The sequence below is a fragment of the Lepidochelys kempii genome, chromosome 3 (genome assembly GCF_965140265.1).
Source record: "Lepidochelys kempii isolate rLepKem1 chromosome 3, rLepKem1.hap2, whole genome shotgun sequence".
Taxonomy (NCBI): domain Eukaryota; kingdom Metazoa; phylum Chordata; order Testudines; family Cheloniidae; genus Lepidochelys; species Lepidochelys kempii.
Window position 1 is genome coordinate 167478648 of NC_133258.1, and position 21615 is coordinate 167500262.

Consider the following 21615-nt stretch of genomic DNA (forward strand, 5'->3'; position numbering starts at 1 on the left):
ATGAAATATTTACGTAGATGGTAAGATCTTTGGGGCAGTGACTGTTCTTTACTGTTTGTACAATGCCTGGCACAAGGGGGTCATGACTGGTTCATGACTGGGGCTACTAAGTGCACTGTAATTCAAATAAATGACTATTTATAAGTGTTTTCATACATTAAACTAAACTGTGGTTTTCAAAATAATTGAACAGAGTATATGTTGGGGTCCATTGTATTTGTTTTCTTTTTTATCATGTATCTGTGTCTGCTAATTCACAAATTTCGATAATCTTCAAATTCTGCAATGTCTCCCAACCATTAGTAGGTGAAATTCACTCTGTGCAGTGGGCTGGCACATAGGCTTTGTGCCATTTAAGCTGTTTTTTGAGAACGTAAATGGGTGCCTATGCCTTGTGCTGCTTGTGAATTTCATTCCAGCATGACAGGTTTCAGAGTAACACAGAATACAGTGTTAGTCTGTATTTGCAAAAAGAAAAGGAGTACTTGTGGCACCTTAGAGACTAACCAATTTATTTGAGCATAAGCTTTCGTGAGCTACAGCTCACTTCATCGGATGCATACTGTGGAAACTGCAGAAGACATTATATACACAGAGACCATGAAACAATACCTCCTCCCATCCCACTCTCCTGCTGGTAATAGCTTATCTAAAGTGATCATTCTCTTTACAATGTGTATGATAATCAAGTTGGGCCATTTCCAGCACAAATCCAGGTTTTCTCACTCTCCGCCCCCCCCCCCCCCCCACAAACTCACTCACCTGCTGGTAATAGCTTATCCAAAGTGACCACTCTCCCTACAATGTGCATGATAATCAAGGTGGGCCATTTCCAGCACAAAACCTGGATTTGTGCTGGAAATGGCCCACCTTGATTATCATACACATTGTAAGGAGAGTGGTCACTTTGGATAAGCTATTACCAGCAGGCGAGTGAGTTTGTGGGGGGGGGGGGGGGGGCGGAGAGTGAGAAAACCTGGATTTGTGCTGGAAATGGCCCAACTTGATTATCATACACATTGTAAAGAGAATGATCACTTTAGATAAGCTATTACCAGCAGGAGAGTGGGATGGGAGGAGGTATTGTTTCATGGTCTCTGTGTATATAATGTCTTCTGCAGTTTCCACAGTATGCATCCGATGAAGTGAGCTGTAGCTCACGAAAGCTCATGCTCAAATAAATTGGTTAGTCTCTAAGGTGCCACAAGTACTCCTTTTCTTATTCCAGCATGACTGACTGAGGTTCGGCTGCATATTGCCATGCATGTCAGTGAGTATCTCTGATACACAAATTGCTGGAATGAACAAAGTTAACCTTTAAGCAGGTGTTGCTAGTGGCAGGGGGTATTGACTTTGCTGTGGAGTGTCGGTGGAAGAATGTCTACACCAGTTAAAGCCTCTAGAGGGACTAATGGGAAAGCTAGAGTAGCAGACCATTTGTTTTTCCACTCCTTTGTACTGGTTCAAGGTGCGATAACTCCACTGGTTTCAGAGGTCTCTATGCTAATCCCACATAGGCCGATGCAGAGGGGGCACTGGGGACAGTGGAGTTGTCAATTATGTGGCTGCCAGGGCCTAACGCCCGGAAGAAATTGCAGAGAAGGCTGCTATTTCACCTCATAAATTGTAGTAGCATCTGTGGAGTGGTGTTGGCTAGAAAGTGAATTTTACCTCCCTCCAGTCCCTGTCACTTCACTTGCATAAGGCAAAGTGAATTTCACCTAAACAAAGTAGGCATCTGATACATGAAATAACTTTCTACTCATTTATTAAATGTAAATGCATAAAGCTGACATTCCGTAAGTACCCAATCGTGCAAGACTGTGTGGGCAAGTTTACATCCAATGGGAGTTTTTGCTTAGGTATGGTCTTTAGGTTGGGCCTAGTGGCTCTGATTCATCAAAGTATTTAAGAATATGAGTAATCCCTCCCGGGCTTCACCGGGACTATTCAGCTGCTTAAAAGTATGAACATGTTCATATACCTTGCTGAATTAGGGCCAATGTGAAGAAACAATTTTTTTTGTTCTTGCTTGGTCTTGCTCCTTTTTAAAGTCAATGGCAAAACTCTTTTATTAACTTCACTGGGAGCAGCACAGACCTGGAGTTTGCAACATAACTTTTTTACTTCTCTAGTAAGCTAATGTTATCCCAATATTTTGCCCAATTTGAATACTGAAATTTTTCTTTGCTAGTTATTACTAAGCTAAGAGCTTCTAATTTTTAGTGTTTGGAAATGTATGACCCGATCTAGTAAGAAAAAAAGAATAGATTATAAGGATGATAGATATGCATTTTAAAATTAATGTTCTGTACACCCCCAAAAGTTCCATGGTAGTAATTCAACTCATCACTCAATCAATCAATCTGTATTAAATCCTAGAACAAGATCATAAAACAAATCTTAATGAAACCTGTTTGCTAGAGAACTGTTAATGCATTTTTGTAATGCATACCCTTAAGACTTTGCATAAAATTAGGTCTGGTCAAATGCTTTTAAAACTCTTGATGGCTTAAAATATCAATAAATCAAGTGGTTTATTTTAAACTGCCAGAAGATCTATATAACTAATGTACCCCAAAACAGGCTCTTCACTGGGTTTCTTTTTAAGACCAGAAAGGGAAAAACAAACAATTAAATGAAGTCTAATTGTTAAACATTATTATCTTTGTTCTTTTTTTAAAAAAAAATAGTACATTATATGGTTTTTACAGATTTGTACAGGGTGAAGTTTTAATATTAATTTTATTGACTGATAACTTTAATTTTGGAAAGTTACTTCATTCTAGATGCCACATTTGCTTTAACATGCTTTCTTTTTTTTAACTTTCAGTCTGGACATTATCTCATAGACAGACAGGTACAGAATGATGCTATGTACAATATACACATGACAGCTTCCATGCATTCTGTCCATTTCAGCCATTACTTCTCCATTGTTCTGTACCAATTGCTGTTAATTTACAAAGAGGGAAAATGGTTTGCAAAAGTGTTTCTTTTAAAAAAGTATTTTTTAGATTTAATTTGATATTTGACTATCTTTCTAAAGATATGTAATCATCAAAAGAGCGAGGGTTATCACTGTTGGTGGAATGTATCACTGTTTGCCATTGAAACTCTTCTGGTGGTAGAGGTCTGTTGTGAAATATTTACTATAGCAATGTAAAATAACAAATGTTGGCATGGAACTATTAATCTCTGTACGAACTGCTGGCTGAAAGTAGCTTTCATTTTTGTGCAATTGTTCAAACTGAGTCACTTGAAGTTGTTGTTTTAGTTAGCGTTGCCTTTGTTTTTTGTGGTAAGTATGATGAAATGCATCTTCTGCAATTCTTTTCAGTCTGTCTGTGTACCATGCTCTATGTGCAAATAGTAGGCTTAGAATGCAGCATTGAAATGTGTGTACTGCACTGAAGCTTTGCTCATGCCCTAGCAATTGTAGAGTCTTTAAAACCCCTTTTGTCTCAGTAAAGTGTGTGTTTTATTATGTGAACCTTAATATGGCCATTTTGTATGTATATATTTAGGTGTTTATTTTCAGATATAGCCTGGCTCTACAGTTCAAAACTATGTACTATAGAGGCAGAATATTGAGGACTTACATTACAATGGCCACAGATGTCATTTCTCAGCAAAGAGGATTCATTTTAACATGGCAAATGAGGTCACATAATGTGGTGATGTTTAAATATCAACCCATCCCTGTCCAAGAAATCAGCTCAATAGATACTGAGCCAAAATATGCATCTGTGCAACTCCATTGATATGAGAGCAGCATGTTATCCCATTGGCTTTACTCGGCTACCTCAATACCTATCTAGCAGTATAAGTTGCTGTTTGCATTTGAACAGATTAATATTGTCTTGAGGGCCTCATACTGCACTTCTTATTCTGCCATCAATTTTGTGATTAGTGGGTGTGTCCACCTACTCTGCATTTAGGCTCTAAGTTTAGGCTCTAAGCCACTTGTGCCCAAAGAAATAGTTATTCATGTTTTAAAAAGAATTCCAAGAATGTATTTCCTTACAAAGTTGTCTAGATGTTGGGCCTTATGCTGATCTCACCTTGGGGATATATCGGTGTAATACCATTGACCTTGATAGTTACTTCTGCTTTACACCATTGAGAGCAAAAGTCTGCACAATTTAGGGATAAACCTGAATTAAAATGATCGAGTAAATAATTGCTCAGTGGGAATCACTAATGCAAACTGTGAGTGTAAACTCTCTGATTATAGAGGTTTTGAGAGAGATGTATTTACAAGGGAGCACTACATTTGCTATCAAAAATGAAAACCAAAATACTATATTAAAAAAAAATCTTCAGGTTGCAAAGTCAAGTGCTCCACAAATTTGGAAATACCAGAACTAAGGTTGCCTGGCAAACCTAAACTTACTCCCCTTACGTTTATGCTTTTTGGTGTAATTAATTATATAATTGTTACATACTATTTTTTCCACAGGACCCCTTGTTAATTTCAGCAAGGGAAGGGGTAGCATTTTGTACGCCTATTTCAGTGACATGAAAACATAAGAACAGCCACACTGGGTCAGACCAGTTGTCTGTCTAGCCCAGTATCCTGTCTTCTGACATTTGGCTGGTGTCAGATGCTTCAGAAGAAATTAACAGAACAGGTCAATTTATTGAGTGATCCATTCCTTGTCATCCACTCTTAGCTCTGGCTGTCTGAGGTTTACAGACACCTAAAGCATGGGGTTATATCCATGACCATCTTGGCTAATAGCCATTGATGGACCTATCCTCCATGAACTTATCTAACTCTTCTTTGAACCTAGTTATGCTTTTGGCCTCCATAACATCCCAAACCATGTTGCACTCTGCTATTGGTTGTAACATGCCATCTATGCAGTTCAGTGCCCAGGTAACTAATGTAACACTAGCTAAGTGTGCTATGTCTGCAGATAGGATAAGAGACTGCTACAGATATCAACTAAGAGGGTTACTCTTTTACCTGAAATGTAAAGGCCTATGCTGGGTTCAAACTCTACTGAAGACCTATGAAGTGTTATCACAGTAACTTGGGGCATAACAAGGGGAGGTGGTGCGATGTACTCCATACATAGGAGTGTGACCACAAAGTGGGCTCTTAAATCCCAATCCTACATAACTTACTCACCCAAGCAGTTCTTAATCATGCAAACAGTCCTACTGACTTCAAGATGCCACAGATCTTCATGGGATGACTTCTGTGGATCTGCTTGCATGAATAGCTGTGCATCTCGTTGGGTAGAAGAATTTATAAGCTCAGTTGCCGAAGCAGGAGGAGATTGGGTCTGATCTTGTGTTGCATCTCCAAGAGCTTTGTGCCCTATGGATTCAGGATGTTCCAGACTGCCTATGGCTTGTAGCTCAACCCAGAATCTCCAGAGTCCTCCCAGCTCCACCTCTTTTGGGATTCACAAGGGGGCAGTGTTAGGGGTTTTAGAGCCTGTGCTGTGCCAGGGGCATTCTTGCCCAGCCAGCTGCTGCTCCTGCACAGCCCCTCTCCGCCACAGGAGCGATGTGTAGGGAATGCTATGTGGCCAAATTAACATTGTGGTAACATCTTGGGCCTGATTCACCAATATATTTTGCACCACTTCCTCAGTGCAGAACAGCGCTAAACACAGCTTAAGTAGCCAGTGGAGGATTCTTCTTCGTCCCCACTGGGCATAACGATTCCTATGTTTCCTCCCCTCCTGGTCATTGGCATAGAGAGTATGACCTCTTAAAAAAGGTATGGCTGGGACACCACTTCGTCCAGCTGCAATAATGGTTCCTGGGGGGAGTTGGCAGAAATTATCCACTCTAGTCTGCGCTGTGGATTGGATTGGTGCCCAGCCAGCCCCGGGACTGGGAGAGGGGACAGGGAAGGGTGACTTGGGGGCACCTTTGCTGTCAGGTCTGGACTCCTGCTGAGTGCTCCTCAACCAGACTGGAGAACTGGGGCCCCGTCCTCTTGGGATTTGAGAGCTCCATTTCACAAACATTGTGATGCATCCAGGCTAGGACTTTGTGCATAATACGTGTCCTCGGCTGTCTAGTCAGGTTTGGAAATGGTGCCCCAAATCCATATAATGGGTTAATCTTGTCTCTGGAAGCAGCCCAAGTAACCAGTCTGGGAGATCTCCTAGGGTGGTGGGGAAGGAAGCCTCACAAAGAGCTGCCCTGGGCCACTACTGTAGCCTTAGGGCTTCAACAGCTCCTGTGAGTATTTTTACAGACCCTCTGTTTTTTTTTTTTTTGGTCTAATCATGTCCTTCCTCTTGCCTATTCTTTTCCTGGCCTCCCATGCCCTCTGGGAAGTCCCTAAGTGGCTGTAACCTCTTGCCTGGGGTCTACGAGAGAATCCCTCCTTCCTGTCGTATGGCAGCTCCGCAGCTATGCCACTGCCTCCAGGGTGGGTGCACCTGCAGCCGGGAAGGCAAGACTTGTCTCAGTAGATGTTTGATATCTTCCTGTGTGAGGGAGTGACTGCTTAACTGATTACCAGCCGTGTCTTGTCAGAGACCTGTCAGAAACATAAAGTCAAATCAGTGCAATTGAGCACTGACTGTAGCACTGGGGCTGTGCTCAGCTAATATCCCTTCTGCCTGGGGGGGCAGCTAATGATAAGAAGGAACTGTGCAGGGTAGGTGATATGTAGGATTCCCTATTTTGTGCCATATCCTGCAGGGCTCAGCAAAGGCAAGACCCCCAACAACTGAGATGCCTGCTGGGTTACACACATGGAATGCCAGCAGGAGAGGGCCTCAAATGGCCGCAAACCTGCTTTGTGGCAGGTGGGATGCGGAGAGGAGGGCTGTACAGTAGAAAGCAGAGAAGTTCATATTTTTCTGTGATGCTCCATTCTCTTCTATGAAGGTGAAATCCCCCAGCCCACGGACTGAAGAAACAAGCAGGGTTTGGTGGGATGGAATCCCCTTTCCCAACCCAGTGGGCAGGATGCTGGGGTGTAGCTCTCCCCCTCTGCTACCTGTGTCATGCTTTCTGGCCACTGGCTACACACAGGGCTCCTGGATATTTGCCTATGTGGATCCTGCTTCCAGCTCTCCTTCTGCACCCCCATATCTACAGCCAGTGCACAGCTGAACTTCTTGGTGCACATGGGGTTCCAAGGATGTCATTGCATGGCAGCATGGTCCACATCCTCACTATGGGGTACTCTGGGGTTTCTGTGGTGTGCAGGCTTTGTGTGGGCTCTTCACCAACAGATGGATTTCTCACCTTGTGAGCACTAATGGAGTGGGGCAATAGAGCTGGATAAGGAAAGGAAGGATCATTCAGTGGTTGTGGTGCTGAGCTGGGACTTGGTAGATCTGGGTTCAGTTCCCTCTTCCATCTCTGTGACCTTGGGCAAGTCACTTAGCTCCTCATCTGTAAAACGCATGTTGTGACTGTGAAGCACTCAGCTATGATAGTATTGGGGGGCCATAGAAGTACCTAAGATAGATATAGATAAATTCAGGTCTCTAGTTATAGAACTTGTTATCTGGAGCCAAGTTCTATGCTCAGATGCCTGGGGAGAGCCACCCTATAAATTAATAGACGCTCCTGTACACAGCTCCGGGAGTAGAATTTCCTTTTTGGGAAGAGGAGATGATAGTCAAACTAAAATGAATGGGTAAAGTCATCAAAATCATTGATGCTGGGACAGAATGTGACCTGAAGTTCATATTTGCATATTTCACTGCTGCTTTTTGTTTCCTGATGGATTTTTAAAAAATGTATCCAGACAAGATACAGTGCAGTGTTCGTAGTCGAAAAAAAATCTCAAAAGTACTTGATTCAGGCAAAAACAATAAGAAGAAATAACTATTTTAGTGAATCATAGTGAGGGGTAACGCACATGTAGTGCTTCTGGAACAAGGTGCTTTGCCTAAGAAAAGCCATGGTATTTAAAATGGTTGTGAGAAACAAAGAAGTTAAGATGTCCTGCAGATCTATTACCAATATATTTCACTCTAAAGTGTGTATACAGATACTTCTATTGCAAGTAGGATTGGGCAATGAAAGTAAGTGGATAAAGAACTTCTTTTTTTTTTTTTTTTATTTAAACCCATTTTAAGCTTGCTACAAAATTTTGAAAAGGAAAAAAATCCCACCCGCAATTAATAGTTAAATTGTCTTTAGTCTTTTACTTTCAGGAATCATTGATGACTGCCATAAATACAGAGTGTGCTTTAAATACAAATATGGAGACCTAGATAACCCTTTTTGTTCTTTGTTTAATTTCACTTGGATGTCTAGCCACCCTGCATAATGGTGATGGGCCTGATTCTTCCCTGCCTGGCTCCTTGTGTCATCATTGATACCTGCGAGAAGTCAGTGCTAAAATGAGAGCAAATTAGATTCCTCTGCATGAGTGAGTGGAGCGTAGTGTTTTTTATCTCACTTTGTGCAGATGCAGCTGGCTGAGCAAGGTCCAAGGCAGTGGAGAATCTGGCTGTATGTACAATAGTCAATGTGCTAATTGTTTGAATGATACATTAATTCTACAAAAGCAGTAGTAAGCATTGAAGCGTGAATTCTGCTCACTATATTCCTGCTGAGTAAAATTCACCATGGCATGGATGTCCCGCAAAAGGACCTTAAACGGGGTCGGATTTCCAGTTAGGCACAGTAGGCATATGCCTGGGGGTCCCAGCATTCTAGGGGAACCTTACCTCTCTAAAACTGGGTGCAACACGAAGGTCATCTGCAGGTGGGGGCGCTGAAGATTCTGTGCCTACAGGTGCAAAAATGTAAATCTGGCCCTGCTCTTAAGCACCATGTTCAATCTGCTAGTGGGGCTCTGGGCCCTGTATGCCATGGAAAAAGGTGTTTGCATCAGTCCCAGATAGGTCAGAATCGACAACAGCAAAGGGTGAAGGCAATAGGAGGGGCCACTGAATCCAAATTCAGAGCACATGCCAGACAACTGTTGCACAGAGGTCTTGGTCACTTATCCAGTGGGTGGAGCTGGATTGGTGAATGGCGGGGGAGAGGGGAGGACAGAGGGGAAAGAGGAGCAGTGCTGTAATCCCATATTAGCCCTGGATTGGGGATGGGATTCACCTCCCCATACCCTATATTTTACCTGCATAAAGTCCAATCACTCAGGCTTTATGCAAGTAAAGTGAATTTAATCTGCAAATAATCCTGTTGACGTCAGTAGGAATACTATGTGAGTAAAGTGAGTGGGATTGGGCCCCAAACAAATAAATATATATAGGAATGCAGCCACAGAGCTATCTAACTGTCTAACCAATGTGTTCTTTCAAACAGATACTAATTTTGTCTTGGGTAATGCCCAGATAGTGGATTGGCCCATTGTATACAGCAATGATGGATTTTGCAAGCTATCAGGATATCACAGAGCAGAAGTTATGCAAAAAAGCAGCACCTGCAGGTATTTGAGTGCAGATTTACTTTCTATTAAATAACTTGTAGTGTTGTGTTGTCCCCTGAGAAAAAAGTCTGTTTGTTCCATTTTTCTCTTTAATTTCCCTAGGATGCATCTGTCAGTTATGCTTTGCAGGTGAAATAATAGGACACCATCAAACAAGGGCAATTTTTGTCTCTTTCACGCCATAAGTAAATGGCTTTGTACGTCTCTCCAATATCTTACTTGAATTCCTTGGTTTGTTTGCAGTTTTATGTATGGGGAGCTGACAGACAAAGACACAATTGACAAGGTGCGGCAAACTTTTGAGAACTACGAAATGAATTCCTTTGAAATCTTGATGTACAAAAAGAACAGTAAGTTGTTTTTTTGTGTTTTAGGTAAAGTGGAGGGCGGGGGAGTGGTGGTGGTGGTTGTGTGGTTTTTAATATTGGTGAAAGCTGCCAGTTTGCTAGCCTGGAAGACTGCAGTCTTATTAAATTTAATGTTAATACCTGATTCCGCAGTCTGATCCATAAGGGCAAACCCTTTTACCTGTACAGAGTCCCAGCCAAGGCAAGAGCTTAGGGGTCTGCCCACATGCATCACATTGCAGGATTGAGGCCTTCACTTGCTCACACTTATATTACAACTACTTCAGCTTCCAGAACAATACTTCAGCATGTCAACATTAGAATTCAATAAATAATACTACATGGACTATCCCATAATGACAACAAAACCCACCCAACCAACCTGACCTCTCTAAATACAAACCTACGGAGGTTCCAACTTGCAATCCACCAACCCAACTCTGTCCCAAATATCCAATTAAAAAGATTAGCTTTGTAGCTAGCCCAGGTGTTTAACAAATTTGGGCTCTGTCAGATCAATGAGGGAATCTGTCCCTTGGGAAAGATCCCTGACAGAGAACCCTGCTAGCAGCTGCTTCCCATTTAAATCCAGGGGGCTCCCAGGCAAGAACCTCTGCTGATTGTCTCATTTAATGGGGAGGAGATCACCTCTTTGCACCAGCCTGTATTGTACTTGTTCTGTAAGTAATGTAACCTTCCCTACTTTGTCTCGCCAATGCACTTCAGCCTTGACCTACAGGAACCAGCTCAATGGAGAAGGGTAATCCAGTCTCCCTGCAGAGTTGGTCCTTGGTCTCTCTGCTGAAACTGCCAATTAGGGCCAGCTGTGGGGTAGCCATCTGAGAGAATCAATCACTTCACATAGGCCACTGAAAGGTAATAAGTAGGGCCCTACCAAATTCACAGTCCATTTTGGTCAATTTCATGGTCATAGGATTTTTAAAATCGTAAATGTCATGATTTCAGCTATTTAAATCTGAAATTTCATGGTGTCGTAATTACAGGGGTCCTGACCCAAAAAGGAGTTGGGGGGGGGGGGGGGAATGGTCACAGTCACAAGGTTAGTGTGTGTGTGTGTGTGTGTGTGTGTGTGTGTGTGATTTTGCAGTACTGCTACCCTTACTTCTGGGATGGGTGGCCAGAGAGCAGCTGCTGGCTAGGAGCCCAGCTCTGAAGGCAAAGCCGCCACCTGTAGCAGCGCAGAAGTAAGGATGGCATGCTTACTTCTGCAACCCCCCTAAAATAACCATGTGTCCCCCCACAATCCCCTTTTGGGTCAGAACCCCCAATTTGAGAAACACTGGTCTCCCCCATTAAATCTGTGTAGGGTAGGGTAAAAGCACACAAAAGACCAGATTTCATGGGGGGAGACCAGACTTCACGGTCCGAGACATGTTTTTCATGGCTGTGAATTTGGTAGGGCCCTCGTAATAAGGGCTTTGTATGCCAGTGCCAATCTGTGGGTGCACTCAATCCTTTGTTTTCTAAAAGAATCTAATCAGTCCTATAAGGCTGCTGATGTCACTTCATTGGCCTTTGTCGTCATTTCAAAATAATCCTCAAACCACCTTATTTTTCTTTCCAATCTCTCCAGCCTCTGGTTATGCTGCCTGTTACCGTGCAGTCTGAGGCACTGTTCTGTCTGAGAGTGCACCATGGCTTGGGGTGCTTTCCTGGAGCACAGCCTTGCTAATACCAATCAGTAGAAAAGCCATGTGCACCAGCTGAATAATACTGAGCATTTGTGATTCTTTCATTCCTCAGTGTCATCTGACTCCAGTGTTTACCTGTGTCTTAGAATCATAGAATATCAGGGTTGGAAGGGACCTCAGGAGGTCATCTAGTCCAACCCCCAAGCAGGGCCAATCTCCAATTTTTGCCCCAGGTCCCTAAATGGCCCCCTCAAGGATTGAACTCACAACCCTGGGTTTAGCAGACCAATGCTCAAACCACTGAGCTATCCCTCCCTCCTAGTCTTGCTAGGCTGAAAATAGTTAGCAGCCACAGGGAGTACAGCTCCCCTCCATGCATGCAAAGCCAAGTAAACGAGCAGTTGTCAGGGTATCCAAGAGGGGCTGAAGGAAGGAGGCGTCTTTCAATTAACCAGTGACTCGGCACTGAGTAGCTATGTAGCCACTCTTCTGTCAGTGCTGCAGCGTATGGGCTATAGTCACATCTGGGGACTCTTGCTGTCCCCCCCTGCAGGTTTAAAGCAGTCACATTGTGGGGGATGCACCGAGCACTTCCCTGTCTCCAGCCCTCCCATGCACACAGCCATAAGGAGAGGAGCACATTCCCCTGTGCAGACTCTTCACCACCTGCCAGGTCAAAAAAGTGGCACTGTGGTGGGTCTGCTGCATTGAAGGACTTTCAGGCCATTGGAGAAGGGAGGTGCATGGAAGAGGCAGCAGTTAAATCTGGTATTTAACTCTAGTGAAGATCTAGGTAAATGACCGCACACTGGCGTAACTTAATGAAGGATCCCACTTCTTAGAGGCCAATAGATCTTGTTTCCTATTGCTTTTCAGTGTGTAACACAGACCCCTGATTACAAAGCTGTACATTTTTCAACCTCATTAGTCATATTAGAGATACCTGTCTACTGTGAGACAGACCTTGAGAGAGAACCTGTACATCACTAGAACCAAGATGTAACATATAAAGCAGAGGTTCTCAAATATTTTCATAACATGGACTGCCTCTTAAAAGAGAGATTGTCTTTTGGCTAACCTTCCCCTCGCCCCACTTCATTATTTCATAGACCACAACCCTTTCTCCCCTGCACCCTGAGCCTCCATTTGTGATCACATAATAGGCCTGTGTAAATACAGCAGTTGCGTATTTGGAAAATTAATATTGGATAAATATTGAAGTAGAGCTGATCAAACAATGGTGACTATTGCATGAAAAATGTGGAAACTTTCAAATTAACTTTCATTCAGCAGGTTTTGAAAAGGACAGTTTTTCCTCTGAAACTTTTCACAACAAAGTTTTGGCTTTGAACACATCTTTTTTTTAATTTTGTTCCTCCTGTTTTCTACCTTTTTTTTTAACCTGTTTTTTGCTCTTTTTGTTGGCTTTTCCCCTCCTAGCCACTGAAATGGTGGGGGAGAGGGGGGGCAGAAAAATTAAATAGTTCTATTTTTGTTACTGAATAAACAGAATATTTTGAAAAAATGAAAATTTGTTTTAGAAAAAAGACCATTAAACAATTTTGTTTGAAAAGTGTAGACTACCTCTGCATTTAATTAATGTATTCTTAGCTCTTTTAAAATGTAATTTACCAGCTGGAAACAAGGAATACAAAGCAAAATTTTCAGATGTATCATACGTGGGTACTGGGGACAAATCAGCATATTGACATGCATTTCATACATGATAGCTTTACGAATGGTAATCCCATCTCTGCTCACACTCCAGTTTTGGGAGATGTATGTCCTGATCCTAAACCATTGATTTTTAAATGGAAGCAGGAGAAGGTGTATAGTCAATAGATGGAAGTCATTTAATAATTTAACCAGGGTTGGCATAGACTGCTGACACCACAATCTCAAAAGCAGTGACTCGATGTCAATATTTACTTAGCAGCATTAAAAAAAAAAACAAAAAAACCGTGGTCATTGTAGGCAAGTTCATACAATCACTGCGCTAGTACAGAATGGCTGTGAGCCTACACTGGGTCACAATTATGACTTAGCCGCTAGCATTTTATGATGTATCCTAAAGACAGTGAGTCTGTATCCTGCCTTCATGTTAGCATGTATTGGTACTTTTTCTCTAAATAAGTATGCAGGAGTACTACTCTTCACTGAACTTTAAGGTTTGGAGAGGATTTCATAGCACTGTATGGTGGGGTCTTAATTGTACAGCATATATATGTGGAAACATATTCAGGTTATTTAAGATATTGCTTTATAGAACAGTAACTGCAGAAAGTCTACAGATGAAGTGCAAGCAGTTAAAATTTTGGGCGTAAAGAGACCACATTTTCCTCATAGTTATGCTGGTGAAACCCAGTGGAGGGGCACTGGTGGATTTGAGGGGAGAAGTTGGCCCCCTGAAGGTAATTTGTAAACCTAGATCTCCCAGAGCCAACACACAGGCTTACAGTAACTTCAGGAAAAAGCTCGAACAGTTTAATGCCATTATTTTATTAAAGCTGGATTTGCAGTGGTGTCAATGTTCTGAATGTTTAAGGAAAATTAAAGCAATGATTGCAGCTGCATTGAAGTCAAGGGAGCTGTGCAGATTTACAGCAGCTGAGAATCTGGCCCAATATACTCTGTTCTCAATAATACCATTAGATTCGACTTTTAAAGCCATTTGAGTGTTAATTTACTCTTCACTCTTTGAAGTGTATGTTTTGCTTTTTACGTTTCTCTCAGTGTGAAGATGAAAATGGATGAGTAAATTCCACTTGTAACTTCTCGTCTGTTTCATTTCCTGGTTCCCACACCTTAATAGAACGCTCTAGGATTTGGGTTATGAACAATGCAGGGGCAGGTTTGTCTTTTATTCCATTGCTTCCCTTGCAGCAGAAACAACTATGTATTAGGTTTTGTAAGACTGTACTTTACTTGCCTAAGTTTTTGTCCAGATTTGAACAGCTAGAAAGGCATTTTTGTATAGTAAATGGATACTATCCAGTATGTGGTGGTGCGGCCTCAAAGGAAGATTGCTGTAGTGGTGAAGACTAGCCTAAACTTTTAGGAGCAAAGACATAAGAGTTATAGGATTAAACACACCAGCCTGAGAGGCAAAATATACTGCTTAGTAGTTTTACCGGAGTTTAATGAGGAAGATTCCCTCCTGCTAACAGAAACCTTCAGATTACATAGCTTTTCTTCAGCTGCATACGGAGGGTGCTGTTTTTTGGCCTAGGAAGGGATTTTACTGTAATCACTCACCTCCATAAGCAGATACAGATGTTCTCCCGGTGTGCAGGTCTGAGCAAGGACCTTTGTACCGCTTACAGACCACACTGAAGCATTGTGAAAGGTGGGATGGGCTGCAGCTATAGAGGGGAGTCTCCTCCTAAAGCGGTGTCTGTCTCAGCTCTGGCTAGGCCCACAAAGGGGTAGGCCAAGGGATGGGCGACAAGCTCTGTGATTAGGCAGCCCTGGTATTCTCCCAAGTGGTTCAGAGGAGCTGTGACTGATATTCCAGCACATATGCTGAAGTAGTGGCTATTGTGTTGGGAGGCTGGATTTCACCTCCCTGGATCCTGTGCTTTTCACTTGTGTACAACCTGATGCCTGGCTGTATGTGGGTAGAGTGAATTTCACCAGTATTGCTATCTGCTTATTAAGTTTAATGAAATTATTTTTTCCATTGTACATCTCTCAATACACAAGAAGGCACTCAGGTAGTACACAGAATGGTATGGAAGCCCAAAAAGAATGACTTGGGGCCACACTCTGCTCATGCATATAAATAAGTACAGTGCTTTCTATAGGGTGAAATCCCCCCGCCCCTCCAATTTCTACAGGGTTAAAATCACTGAAACAGGGATAGGGCTTGTGCTCCCCCTCCGCACCAGGTGAATTGTGCCCAGCAGACTTAAGCAGAACCATAGGTAGCAAGGTGCAGTAGGCCTGTAGTGTTTGCAGCATAGACCACGTAGTGATTTATGAACTGGTCCAAACCATTGTGTGGGAGCAGAGGGTGGAGAAAGTGAAGGACGAGTCACAGTGGGTCACATTCTCAGCTGCTATAAATTGGCATAGCTGAGGATTATCTAGCTGTGATTCTAACCCAATGTCTTGTTATATCACAAACCCACTCCCTTTCATTCCCTGTAAAATACATACGCCCAGTGGTGAGCTGGAGCCAGTTTGCACCGGTTCGCTAGAACCGGTTGTTAAATTTAGAAGCCCTTTTAGAACCGGTTGTTCTGCGAGGGACAACCCGGTTCTAAAAGGGCTTCTAAATTTAACCGGCCAAAAGTGGCGCCTTAGGCGCCGACTCCATGGGTGCTCCAGCCCTGGAGCACCCAAGGGGAAAATTTGGTGGGTGCAGAGCACCCACTGGCAGCTCCCTGCCCTACCCCCAGCCCCAGCTCACCTCCACTCCACCTCCACCTCCTCCTCCTCCCCCTCCCCTGAACGCACCGCCCCGCTCTGCTTCTCCGACCCCCAGGCTTCCTGCGAAGCAGCTGTTTGCGCGGGAAGCTGAGGCAGGCTGAGAAGCAGGCGGTGGCTTCCTGCTCAGGCCCAGGGAGGCGGAGGTGAGCTGGGGCCAGGGGGGGTGCGAGGAGGGCCACCCACGCTGCAGCAGGTAACCCGGGGAGGTGCGCGGGGGAACCGCTCCCCGCCCCAGCTCACCTCCGCCACCCTCGGCCTGAGCAGGAAGCCGCCACCTGCTTCTCAGCCCTCCCAGGCTTCCCGCCAAACAGCTGATTCGCAGGAAGCCAGGGGAGGGGGGCGGAGAACCAGAGCGGAGCGGTGCATTCAGAGGCGGAGTAGACGTGAGGTGAGCTGGGGCTGGGCGCAGGGCGGGGAGCTGCCGGTGGGTTCTCTGCACCCACCAAATTTTCCCCGTGGGTGCTCCAGCCCTGGAGCACCCCTGGAGTTGGTGCCTAAGGGGTCACTTTTGAAGTGATCAGTGGGGGAGCAGCCGCTCCCCCCCTAGTTACGCTCCCCGCCCCTAGGAGCCAGACGGACCTGCCAGATGCTTCCTGGGAGCTGCCCCAGGTAAGCACCTCTGGGACTCCCCACCTCACCCCCTGGCAGGTCCCTCTGGCTCATAGGGGTGGGGTGGGCACCCACTATGGTGGCCCACGAGATCCTCCTGCTTGGTTCTGGAGGCAGTCAGGGGACAGGGGAGGGGGGTGGATGGGGCAGGGGTCCGGGGGCGGGGGGCGTCAAGGAACGCAGGGGGTTGGATGGGGCAGGAGTCGGCAATGACCTCCTCGTGGGGTGAGGAAGGAACCCGTTGTTAAGATTTTGGCAGCTCATCACTGCATACGCCTAACTTCAGTTCATCTCAGGAAGGTCAAACTAATATGGCTATGTCACCAGGTGACATCCTGCTCCTGTCTGATCTGTCTACACAGACTCTGAGGCCTTCAGTTATTAAACTGTGCTGGGGTGTTTTGTTTACACTTGCTATTCCCCTACCTTACCAATCCATACACCATGTTATTTAGTTTCAGTCTCTCCTCAGTTCTCCGCCGAGGAGGAGAGGGAAGAGATCTCTCTACCCAGAGATCTCTCCTTCCTGCCTCTCTCTCCCCACCTTCCTGTGCTGCCTTATACTTCCTGTGCTAACAGGCCATTTCTCTTGGTAGTCCTCCACCAGCCCTTCTAATCCATTAATTTGGCCCTGCCAGGTCCACCCTGGGGGAAATTAATTGGTGTTTAAGTGACCGGAGTGCTGGCTCAGCTTTTGGTTCCCAGCCTTCTGTCACAGGCTAGGACTCATAAAACTGATAAACCAAGTCCCCATTGACCATGGCAATGTTGCCGGCACCCAGTGCCAGAGGCAAGCAACAGCAGGGGTTCGTTGCCCGGTATGCATCACCCAATAATCACAAGGGGGTGGAGAAGCAGAAAAGTTTATTAGAAGCTTCAAAGAAGGTACAGGGAGAATAGAATCTCAAATCCTGGACACAGAGCAGGAAGTTACACAGGCTTTTATACATCCTTTCTTCAGCATACTTATCCAATAGCAAGCTGCCCTAAGTATCCATGGGGGGCCAAGGACACTTGGGCCTAGTGCGAGGGGGCTTCCTCGACACTCATGGTCTTCCATCCCCTCGAGTTACCTAGTGGCCATGCCCAGTGTCCCCAACAGCAACTTTACCTGGATAATGTGTTTGCAAGAATGAGCTACCATCAAACAATTTCTCTAATGTAGTCACTGTGGAGCCACTTTCCGATAACTTCCCTCGTTTCTTTTATCTGAAGCAAAAGCAAGGGAAATCTTGGGATTTACCCGTCTTCCAGTCCCCTACAGCACACCGGAACTTCATGTAACATAAATCGTATCAAATTGCTGTAGTGCTCAGAGCTGGCAATAGGCATAAGCAGACTAAACAATTGCTTAGGGCACTGAGCAGCTCAAGGGGGGACCTCCCTATTAATGATTAATATGGGTTGTGTGTGGGGCAACCCCCCCGCAAAATATCCCTGCGTGGGGCCCCCACTGGACTAGCAGTTGCAGTAGTGGAGCATGTTCCAAGCCAAGTTCTGTTCTTTAGTTACCCTTCAGGATTCTAGCACGCTCGAGTAACCTCTGTGTCCAGAGACTTCACCTTTAGGGAGCTGAAATTTGTTTTTCTTCATCTTACCATGTAAAGATCTGACCTATTGACCCATTATTTACTAGTGTAAAGTGGCACCTCGTGCAGAAAATGTGAAGGCAGTGCTTTTAAAGCACTGGAAATGGCACCATAAAGTCTATCAATATAACCACACTGTGCTGAGTGCTGTTAGACACTAAGCTGGTTGGTTCTCATTCACTGCACACGGCTTGTTCAGAGGTAAAATCTATGGTAAGGCTTGAGCATGTACCTTACATAGTCAAATGTCAGATACTCCTCTCTATTCATACTTAAAACTTGTTTTGAAAATGTCATTTGCCTAGCCCCCTAACTGATCTCACGCGGTTAAATTGTTTGTGTGTTTTAATTAAGGTTGGGCAAAATTCACAGCCTCTGCCAGGTTGAGAAACAATGTAAAAATGATAGGGCATTAGTGAAATATTGAGGGGGAGAATGTAAAGGTCCGCTGTACTTCTTAAGTAACTGAAATTCAGCTGTCTGCTTCACTGCACACTGTAATTGATGAAGATATTGCATGTGGCTCTAGCTTTTCGAGCACCATAGTGTTTGGACGTAAAAGCTACCAAAGTAATACCTTCTTGTCTGAGTGTGTGACTGGAACTTTGTCTGAAAGTTGTATTTGTGAGTGCTGTTTTTCTCCAAAGTTACCAATTCAGTACCACCATCTTTGCCATCAAACATGATTTCCATCGTGTTTACACATCAGTCTTGTTTTACTCTGTCAAAAGATAAATATTGCCTAGAATGATTTCTTTTTAAGATTAGGCTTTTTACAGCTAACACAGTATTTTACACCTACTTTGTACTATTCTCTGAAGGAGGTCAGACTTTCTTATTGAAACATAAATTAATCCTCATGGTGCCCAGGGAGGTAGATACTTAGGCCTGGTCTACACTACAGCGTTAGGTCGATGGAAGCCACCTTAAGTCGACCTGTTAATGTATGTGTCTACACTACCAGGTCCTTTACGCTGACCTAAGTCACCTTTAGTGTCTCCTACTGTCAAATGAGCACAACCAGGCAGAGAAAGTAAGTGATGTGGCTACAGCACTGTAAACAGTGTGAGAAGCAACAATAGAACTTGGGAGCTTCTGCCTCACTTCTGCAGAACATTAGCATCCAGGGGATCCAATCAAGATCAGGCCTCGTTGTGCTAAACACTGTACCTAGCCAGAGTAAGACAGTCTTGCTCTAAAGCTATTGCAATCCAAATAGACAAGACAGGAAAAAAGGAGAAAGGAAGTGTTGTTTTTCCCATTTTTACATTTGGAGAATGGGGACGCAAAGAGATGAAGTGACTTGTCCAAGCCAGTGCTGGGAACTGACCTAGCTCTCTCGAGACCTAGATCAGTACCTTATCCACAATACCATCCTGTCTCTTCACATTCCTTTCCCCCACAAAATTGGTTCTATTCCATTAAGCAGGCACTGGATTCCTTCACTGTTGATTCCAATATAACAGAAGTCAACCTGGCTCAGGAGGGTTTACTTCATCGTTTGTGCCCTGGTATTATCATTGATCTTCACCAGGAAGAGCGTTTGCCAAGACTAAAAACAAAACATCAATGAAACTAGTTGCACTGTTAGAGACACTGCTAAACAGTGTATGCCTCCGTACGCAGCCATACGTCAGTGCAGAGCGGTGCGAGAGGAGAATTTCCCCTCAGGTAGCTACAAGAGCTCTGAAAAATCAGGCTGGCAGGTGTGCCTCAGCAGGTGTAAATTGTGGACTGGATTTGAAAATAACACTGCATTAAAAGAGGCATTTCTGAGCCACTAGTGACTGTCTGGCTGAGCGGAGACGTCAGCTTTGACACTGATAGAGTGGGGTCTCCCTGTTTAGAGGCTGAAATCCTTGTTTCTGGCCTGATTTATTACTAGTTTACACTCAGAGCTTTCATGTTTAACATTAAAATAAACTGTTGAATGTTTTTAAAAAGTAAAATTCTTCTGATAATTACACCAGGCTGCAGAAAAGGACTCGGTACAGCCACAAGCTAACCCAAACCTTTCCATGTTTCCTACAACTTAGATCTCAGACCTGCTATCAGTTACCTCTGAGCAGCAAGAGCATTGTGGGTAACCATTTGCAAATGAGCACACCCCACTTTATTATAGAAATTCCTCTACCCGGTACCTGTCTCCTAGCCCCAGAGACATTTAAAATGAGACTGGACAAAGCACTGGGAACTTCTGTGTGTTATCTCCAGCGATGGACTGAATCACTTAAAAGGATTTTTCCATTCAATAATCTTTGCTGTTGCTATTTACATATAGTTCCAGAAATGGAGTAGGGTTTACCCAGACCAGCTCTGTGACGATGAGCATGTTTTGCCATGGGAAGTCCCAGGCGTGTGCCATCCTGCCCTAGTGGTGCTCCAAAGGATACCTGAATAATGGCAGTTACTAAAAGCACCTCCTTTCATTTCTGGCCAGCAAGAAGATTTGGTTGTTCCCTGCTGTTGCTGGCCTAGATACAGAGAGCTAGAAACTCTACCTGGCTCACAATAAAACGTTCAGTAAGAAACTGTAACTGGCGCATAATGTGGTGTGCTAGGTCACAAGGAGGAAATAGCTGATCAAAGCATGTTACGTAGGAATGCTACAGACTGCGTTTGCTTCCTGTTTGCTGCCAAATCCAATTCAAGGTTATGGTACTGATCTATAAAGCCCTTAGAAAGAGCTCACACTGTCTCAGAGATTCTTCTTCTGAGACCAGCCCCAGCAGTTACTTTCATGTGGCATGTTATTATTGAAAGAACACACATATGAAACTGCGAGAGCCATAGTGAGAACCTTCTCGATAGAAACCCATGGGCTGGTACAGCCTCCCAAGCAGAAAAATTCACTTGCCTCATTCAGCTTATGTTGTAAAAATCACCTTTTCAATAATTTGTCCCTCTGTAGAACCAAAGCACTAGAAAAAAGCAACATGTACTAGAGAAGAAGTCAATGTTTAAACCAGAGCAGGAGGGTAAATTGCCTGTCTTTTCTGGAGAGAACCCACTATTTTCTCTAGCTTTTATGCAATATCTAAATGCCAAGGTGTTTTAGAAATGACAGGTGGAGGTGAAACGGGGTATACGACACCACCTAAATACTATGAAGGTTTAAAAGTAAGCCTAGCACCATGGCAATAGGTTGCAGTGCAACAAGGCAATTTGGGGTGCTTCTGGATGAAAGAAAACATTTGTGCAAAAAGCTAGTAACCGCTGGCTATCAGGGGAGATTGGCTCCCTTCCAGCTGCACAGTAGACGTGCCCTAAGTATGCAAAGGAGTAGGAGAAGCTGGAACACAAGTGAGTGGGTATGCACATGGGGTGTGATGGAACAAATGAAGGTGCGTGGTGGAGAGTTGGATGTGCATTTGGTCATACTGGGGATAATGCATGCATGAAGGTAGGAGGAAGGCCAGATGGGAAAGGATGAAGGAATACACGTGCATGGTAAACTGGGTGGGAGTTAGGGCTGTGGCTAAGAAAGGATCAAAGTATAGAAAGGTGAGTGCAAAGGGAAAAAATGTTACAAAAAGATTCTGGCTTCTCTGTAGATGAGACTCTTTAGGTTAATTAATAACTTGCTAATGATTTTT

General features: G+C 44.1%; 1 protein-coding gene across 1 annotated transcript in view; it reads left to right on the forward strand.

The window, feature by feature from the left end:
- Positions 1 to 21615, forward strand: part of KCNH1 (potassium voltage-gated channel subfamily H member 1) — a 312972-nt gene that overhangs the window by 7032 nt on the left and 284325 nt on the right. Inside the window, exons 2-3 of the mRNA XM_073335290.1 lie at positions 9268 to 9391; positions 9635 to 9741. Of these exons, the coding sequence (XP_073191391.1) occupies positions 9268 to 9391; positions 9635 to 9741 (231 nt within the window). The remainder of the gene's footprint in view (positions 1 to 9267; positions 9392 to 9634; positions 9742 to 21615) is intronic.